Source organism: Corylus avellana, chromosome ca1 (assembly GCF_901000735.1).
Source record: "Corylus avellana chromosome ca1, CavTom2PMs-1.0".
In the NCBI taxonomy this organism is placed as follows: Eukaryota; Viridiplantae; Streptophyta; class Magnoliopsida; order Fagales; family Betulaceae; genus Corylus; species Corylus avellana.
The window spans coordinates 25238483-25246397 of record NC_081541.1 but is presented as its reverse complement, the minus strand read 5'-3'; the positions used below and the strand labels follow the sequence as shown (position 1 = coordinate 25246397).

Sequence of the window (7915 nt, the reverse complement as noted above, 5' to 3'; positions counted from 1 at the left end):
TTCATTTGTACGGTTGCATGGAGAAGAAAACGAAGAAACGAAGCTGCTGCGACGTTGTTTTCTAAACCCTTTTTAAAATTGATTTTTTTTTTTTTTTTAAAAAAAGGGCATTCTAGTAACTTACTGTAATGAAACGACGTCGTTTTGCAATTTCCGTCCAAACTGACGGTTTTGACTAACGGAGTGGCCAAAATGCAAAAGTTTGGTAGTTTGGGGGGCTACTTTATGACTTTTGGAACATCAGGGGGCTAAATCGAAAACGGCTGGTAGTTTGGGGTTTTTTTTTTATATTTTTCCCATTAATTAACTATATAATATGTTAGTTTATGAACTATCTAGTTAGTATGTTAACTAATACATACACATAAATATATTGCTTAATTACTAATATACATACTTAAATTTATATAACTAATTTTTAGTAAATATAGATATATATATGAACGAGCTAACGAGTCGGGCAAACGAGTTCGTCGAGCTTTAAACTAGCTGAGTTCGCGAGCCCCTATCGAGTTTTCTCAAGTGAGTAGGGTATGTATCATTTACTAATTTAGCGGATTTCTACAGTAACGAGCAGGCTTCTACAGTATCGAGTTCGAGTTCAGGTCGAGCTAAACCGATCATGTATCGAGCAAGTTGTCGAACAGACTGATTTATTTACAACCCTAGGTAAGAAAATGCTAAATAGCATATCTTTACAAAATAAACTTGACAATATTTTGAGGAATCCAATTTGAGATGCCATGCCATAATAGGCATTGAAGGTTCTCATGAGACACGACACTAATCTCCTTGTTCGTAATTTGTACTCGTGCATATTGCATTCTCCCAAGCATAGAATAAAAAAAAAAAAAGTAGGAGAAAGGAAAACTCAAAAACAGCTTTAAGAGATAATTTGATTATTCCAGTTGTTGCAATGCAAGTGCGTTAACACATGTTTCACTTTCCTGTATGCTTTTATATTTTGGTCATCAAGATAACTAGCTTTCTCAGATCATCTCCAGCAGCAACTCTAAACTAGCTTTTTTAGTTAAATTTAACTATTTTTACTTTTTTCCTTACTCCAGCAGTCCTTGTAAAGTAGAAATTTTCCCTACTACATTTTCTTTCAATGTATCAGCAAACAAACAGACCCATTCGCACAAAACAAACGCATTACCAGCCACGCCTATGAGAGTCAAAACGTGGGTTGAACCGAAAGCTCTGCCGGTGAAATTGAGCTCTAAGAAACCGAACTCTGCAATCTGCAAGACTCTCGCTTGAAATCCTCAAGAGGGTATTTGCTGAATCCAACAATAACAGCTTTGCAATCACCGGGTTTGACAGAAACCCAGAAATAGTTTTCCCTGACAAACTGTGCCATGAATGAGACTGGTGGGGAAAAGAGTTGAGAAGTTGATTTTGAAAATGGGTATTGGGTTTGGTTATAGAAGAGAGGGGTTTGTAGGGGTGAGAATGGAGGAGAGTTAAGGAAGTGGAGTTGTTTGAGGCAACTTTGAGAGAAAAAAGCCTTTGCATTTTTTGAATTGAATTGCTGTAGCTTAAGGTTTTTTTTTTCTTCGAAGAATTCTTTTCTTATACGACGTGGGGGCTTGCGATCAAAGAAAGGGATTTGATCCCTTTCGTTCTCTACATCACGCCTATCTAATTTTGGTCTGATTTGATTTTGGTGTTGATTTGATCCCATTTCTGGAATTTTTATCCCTATGACGTTCAATGTGGAAATGGAATTCAAGTGGAAATGGATATGACGTTCAATGTGGAAATGGAATTCAGGTGTTGATTTGATCCCATTTCTCGAATTTATATCCCTGCATTTCATGGTCTGATCTGACTTTGGTGTTGCTGCTCTGGTTTTGCAGAGAGAGAGAGAGAGGGGGGAAGAAAAGGTAAGGATAAAAAATAATAAAAATAAGATTAAAAATAATATTTAAATAAAATAAATTGTAAAATAGAGTCTTTAAAATTCAGAGTAAAAAAATAGTAGTTAAACTAAAAAGGTTAATTTTGAGTGGCTAAAACTGGACACGCTCACAGAAAACTGTCGGTATGTTTTTACTTCTTTTTTTGACCGTGAATAACCCTTGTGTGATAACGGTAGGAACACTCCGCTTCTAACCGATGTGGGATGGGGGAAAATTTTTTTTGCTTTTTTCTTGCTCTAGGTAAACTAGGGGAAAAGTTAAAAACACAAGGAGACAGGCAAAGCTGAATAGGAGAGAGAGAAGGATCACAAACTGAACCCATAAAGTGGAAGTGGTAGGTTTGTGGATCCCACTTGTGACCCTTCTCTATCCTAATCAGCTTTGTTTATACGGATTGTATTCTTTCCTCCCGTTTGCCTAGAAAAAGAAAAAGAAAAAGAAAACGAAAGTGCAGAAAGTAGTAAGATTGTAGTTATTTTGTTCAGGGAAATCATAGTTTATTATTTTGTTTGCCAGCAAGAAGATAGTTTGATGACTTCCAAGCTCTTGCTGGTTTCTCCATCTTCTCAACAACAAATTCACATTGAAGTTCACTTCTCACATATATATAAAGATGGAAAAACAAAAGAAAAAGACAAAACTGTGGATTGCAATAGCTATGGAGCTTGCAACTTGGTTTGATGACAAGGGGTTGTTGAAGTCATCGTAGCACAAAACAATTACACCTATGGCAGATTCATTTAGAAGAATAACCAGAGAAAACAAACCAAACATAAATAAGCTGCCAATGATGACTTTCCTTCAGAGAGAGATCCTAACTAAAAATAATCATGATTTTCACACATGAGGAAGAAAAGATAAGAAAATAAGTAATCCTTCATTTACAATTCTAATATATTCCAAATTCTCTTTTCTTTTCCCTCCAAGTTAATATTTGCTTCTTGGGTACCAGACAAACATTGAAACATATACCATCTGCTCATAACCATCTTCAATTTGTTCGATTGTGCTACTAAGTCTCCAAGCCTCCCAAATTTTGTAGAAATTTATGATTGTTAAATATATCTATGATATATTGGAGCGGAGCGGAAGAATGAGAGAGAACGGAAGCATATACTAGACCACATCTCTTCTATATTATGACACGTTTACATAGCTCTCTATTTATAGAGAGGGAAGAAATAGTGGGCAAGAAACCCTAGACTAAACCCTAGAATATGTAAGAAAACATAATAAAGTAAATAATATCAAACATTCTAACAATGATGAATAATAAAATATGAAGAGGAAAAGCGGAAGCAAAGAGAAAGAAAAGAGAAAGAAAAGACACACGAAATTTTGAGGTAATTCGGTGTTAGATAACTACATACCCTATTGTAATTTGTAAATTGCCCAAGAACTACATTGTGCTCTTATTAACTTGATTATTGTTTATAATACAAAGGTTCCTATTTATAGGAAAACTGTGGTGGACAAGTGTAGTAATTAATTACAATTAATCCTAAATGGAGAATATTACAAGGAAATATAGTCGACCTAATATGGAAAATACATATCCTAACAACCATCATGGCAATGCAACTGCATGAGCAAAGTAAAACCTTCTCCTATATTTGGTCGGTTCAAATTCTTGACCTCCTAACAAGAGGTCGTAGGTATGGCTCCAGGTAACAGTATCATACTCTTTGGTTCATGGCTCTTATATGCATTTAAATGCTTAAATACACATTGAATCCATGCAAAGAAGGGCTTTCCATATACACGGCTTCCACCTCTCTATATTCTTTTCAGCAAACGCAGAAACTATGAAAAAATACTACTTTCTTGATTACCTGAGCATGTCCCCACTATGTAATTTTGGCCCGCTTAGCGCCGGTGATATGCTGAAAGTATTGCCATTGCCATAAAGTGAAGGGTGCGCCAGGGGCATCGGTCGATCCGGAATTGGTGGAACCTCAATATCTCCTTCCAACATTCTCAAGGTGTCTATAATGGTTGGCCTCAAGGCAACCATTACATGAGCACACAAGATTCCAACAAGCAAAAATCTCTCCATTATGCTCTTTGGATTTGAATTCACAGAATCCCCCCCATCTTTCAACAAAGAGGCATCAAAAGCCTGTTCTACTTTTCCAGCTTTTACCAGTGACCAAGCCCAATCTGTTAGCAGAAACGCTTGTGGTGACCCTGATGACAAATCAAGAGCTTTTCTCCCACACATTATCTCCAAAATGACGACTCCAAAACTATAAACGTCACTCTTCTCAGTCAGCTGTCCGTAAAGCGCGTATTCCGGGGCCAAGTAGCCATGTGTTCCAGCAACTCTGGTTGTGAGATGAGACTGGCCTTCCGTGCTCTGCTTTGCAAGCCCAAAATCAGCCACTCTTGCTCTGAAATCGGCGTCCAATAGTATGTTTGTGGCCTTGATATCTCTATGATATATTGCAGGCTTAACTCCATAGTGTAAATAAGCTAACCCCTTTGCAACATCCAAGATTATGCTTTTCCTCTGAGGCCATGTCAATAGTTTCTTCTCCCCCATTCCACCATCAGCCAAGGGAAACAGATGGTTCTCAAGATTGCCATTAGGCATGTAATCATACACAAGGTACCTCTGATTTCTCCTCTCATCATATGCTTCATCCCCATCAACCACACAACACCCTCTAAGGGGAACAAGATTCCGGTGCTTCAAATTGCTGATAATCTCAACCTCATTGCAAAACTCAACATCTCCTTGAATCTCAGATTCTATAATCTTCTTCACAGCAACCACAGTTTCATCCTGTAAAACCCCTTTATAAACCAACCCAAACCCGCCTCGGCCGATGAAATTCTTCTGCGAGAAATTGTTAGTTGCCTTCTCAAGCTCCTCAAGTTTGAACCAAATCGAGCCGGTATTCGGCCTCACACGCGGCCTAGAAGACCCTCGTTCTTCCAAATCATACCCATTTCCCAAATTACCCCCCAAAGCATACTTTTTCTTCTTCCTCCTCCAACTCCTATCAAACCAGAAGTAAAATCCCAACAAACAGGACATGACCAAAACCGCAACCCCAGCTCCTGTTAACCCAAAAACAAGACTAGAATGTCCCTTACTCGAGGAACCCACTTGCGAATTAAGCGCTAAACCGAAAATACACGACACAGCGCCATCGCTTTCGGGTCCAAGCTTATTCACAATACCAGCAGCATAAAGAATAGTAAAGTAAAAGCAATCCGTAGCTTTGGCCTGAGAGGAATTACCGTCAATCGAAATCAAATCCCGCTGAACCTGGAGGCCGGCCGACAAGCAGGCGTCACAGGAAGAGAGATCAGTGAGGTCCGCCCGGCAACCGGAGTCCAGAGCAGTGCTGGAGCCGAGCTTGCTGACCCAGTCTTGCGTAGACTCTATGTGGGCGCAGATGTTGCTGCTGATGACAAACTGCAGAGGGTCGAAGCAAGAGGAGACGAGATTGGAGGCGAGGGAGAGGTCGGTGAGCTTGGATTGGAAATCTTGGAGACAAGAATTGGAGGTGGGGAGGTCGGGGAGTTGGAACAGAGACGTTTCTTTGAGGTGTTGGGCAAGTGCTACGCCGAAGAGGGAGAGGAGGCTTTGGCAGCATGATGTTGTTCTGTTGGATTCGTATTGGGAGGTGGGTCTGGGCTGAAACTGTTTGCAGAGCGAAGTGTTCCATGGGATTCTCAGGACATAGTTGAGGTCCATCGGGCATGTCGTCGGAGAAGGAGGAGGGGCAGGGGCTGCAGAGGTTACAGAGAGGAAACAGAGTGAAAAAAGAAGCAGAAAAGCAACTTGTTTCATGGCTGCTTCTGCTTGGCTCTCTGGATGATTTGTGTGAGAGATTGAGAGAGAAGAGAAATAACTACCGAAAAAAAAATGGAAGGGGGGAGACTGACGCCATCATGGATTGGTAGCCATTGATTCGAAGAAAGATGCATGGGATGGGATTGATTTCGTTTTGGTCAAAGTCTGCTTTGGCTCTTTTCTGGGTGCGGAGTTGGTGTAACAGTGGGCGCGTGAAATTCACTTGCTGTTTGTTTTATCTTAGGAAGTGAAAATAGTCTCCTGTCGTTTGTTTGACTTGCTGTGCTATGAAAAACGAAAGACAAATGCAATTTGTCACCCTTTTTTTTTTTTATTGGAATTGTATTACTACTCTCACATGGTCCTAACTTTAAGGGGCTGTTTGCCAAGCAGAAAAAAAATAAAATAAAATAAAAAACTTGACACTATTAATCTCAAAATAAATTTTTAATATTCTTATTTTTTATATTATATCACTCACTTTTTATTATTATTCAAATAAAAAAAACACTACAAAACAAATCTTTTTCACTTTTTTATACAAAATATTCTTATTTTTCTTTGACATCAATCAAATATTGCTATAGTTCAAGGCCATTATTCAATTCCAAATAGCCCCAAAATTTTAATGATTAGTTGTTTTAAAAGTTGGATAAGAGGAGGATATAAAAAAGACGTTTGGGCTTTCTTAAAAAAAGAAAAAAAGATAATTGCTATTTGTCATTCTTTCATGTAATTTTTTAAAAAATTAGAAAGAAATGAAAACATTTAAATATGGTTTTGTTGGGTAATGCTTTTTATATGGTGTTGTTTTATTTTATTCTTTTTAAGTGTTTTAATATGACAATGGTGAAAGTAATTCTAAATTTTGTATTTTTACTTATTTGTTAATGTTTTTATTTTATATAAAATAATCATAAAAAAGGAGCAGCAATAAGTTCCAAGGTGCTGTGGAACGGCTAGCTCTAAATCGACACTCCTTAGAGAGAGAGGCTCTACCTTCTCTTTAGAAATTTTTTTTTCACCTCCTTGTGAGGTTTCTTTGCCTCCTCTGTGAGGGTTTCCCACCTCCTCGTGAGGGTCTCTAGGGGAGGAGGAATGGATATTTTTCTTCTCCTCCTCCCTCTTTCCTCTTTTCTTCCTTTGTTTTCTGTTGAGTTGTTGTTCTTTTAGTTTTTTCCGACCAGGCCAAAAGCTTTGCCTATTTCCGTTCCCTTCACTCAGCCTCTGTAGCTCCGTAACCATCAACCATGCTCACTGCCGCGCCGCTCATCCTCTTCCCGGAGCTGTTGGTGTTTTTAAATCTAGTTTTTTTCAAAATTAGATCTACTCTATTCCACCAACTTCTTTTGCCCACGCACCTATCCACCGTTCTCTCCGTCTTCCCAGCTCTCCGTCACCGCCCTACTTGCACCGTTCCATCCACCACACGCCAGCACGTAGGTCCCACTCGCTAGAACGTGGATCGCACTCACCAAAGCGTGTCTCCCATGCACCGTCCAATGAATTTCGTCTTCCGTGCCCTAGTTACTACTGCCTCTTATTGGTTGTTTTGTTGTGTTTTTGTTTATTTCTTTTGTATTTATGTTTTACTTGTTTTTTTTTGTTTTTGTCTCTTTTTTTTTTGTAGGTTATTGTCTCCTTGTGCTGTATTGGTTAGATCCGGACGTGAAAACTTTTGTAACCAAATTTGTGTTGCTACCTCTCTCTTCAACATTCCTCGATTCGGACTTTTACAATGCATCTTCAGCTTCATCCTCCTTCTTGTGGATGTTGCTGGTTTCAAGTGGGGAATCAAATAGGTTCACCTTAATCTATATCTTTTTTGCTTTTGTAACTGCTTTGTGCGGTCCTTTGAGAGGATCGGATCATTTGTTTGACCAATTTCTTACAATTTGTAATTATTTTTACACTGTTTTAATTTGTTTTAAGTTTGTTGTTGGGAAGTCCACCACATTTTCATTTTTAAGATCGCCCAAGCTCAAATCAATTTTGAATTTATTTAACAAGAATTAATCAAAAAGTTAATTAAAAATAACACGCCAATTAACCTTATTAAGTAAATATTAAATAAAGTTATATAATATCTGCTATAAAACTTCGCTCTCAAGTCTCAACTAATTTCAGACTTTGAGTTTAAGAAAAACAATAAAAAACAATAAGTATATAATATATTGATCGGAGG

The 7915-nt window shown here is 38.3% G+C and overlaps 1 protein-coding gene and 1 long non-coding RNA gene across 2 annotated transcripts; one reads left to right on the top strand and one right to left on the bottom strand.

The window, feature by feature from the left end:
* Nucleotides 1-3313: 3313 nt before the first annotated feature.
* LOC132167480 (probable receptor-like protein kinase At1g11050) lies at nucleotides 3314-5866 on the bottom strand. Its single transcript, XM_059578470.1, has one exon. It carries the CDS (start codon nucleotides 5725-5727, stop codon nucleotides 3754-3756), a length of 1974 nt encoding a protein of 657 aa, XP_059434453.1. The 5' UTR covers nucleotides 5728-5866; the 3' UTR covers nucleotides 3314-3753.
* An 825-nt stretch (nucleotides 5867-6691) lies between these two features.
* Nucleotides 6692-7681, top strand: LOC132167572 (uncharacterized). Its single transcript, XR_009438691.1, has 2 exons — nucleotides 6692-7256; nucleotides 7361-7681. It is a non-coding gene; the product is annotated as an uncharacterized LOC132167572 (long non-coding RNA).
* Nucleotides 7682-7915: the final 234 nt, after the last annotated feature.

Bases quoted from the DNA above. Each gene is read 5' to 3' on its own strand.
- LOC132167480 (XM_059578470.1), bottom strand. From the start codon at position 5,727: ATGAAACAAGTTGCTTTTCTGCTTCTTTTTTCACTCTGTTTCCTCTCT.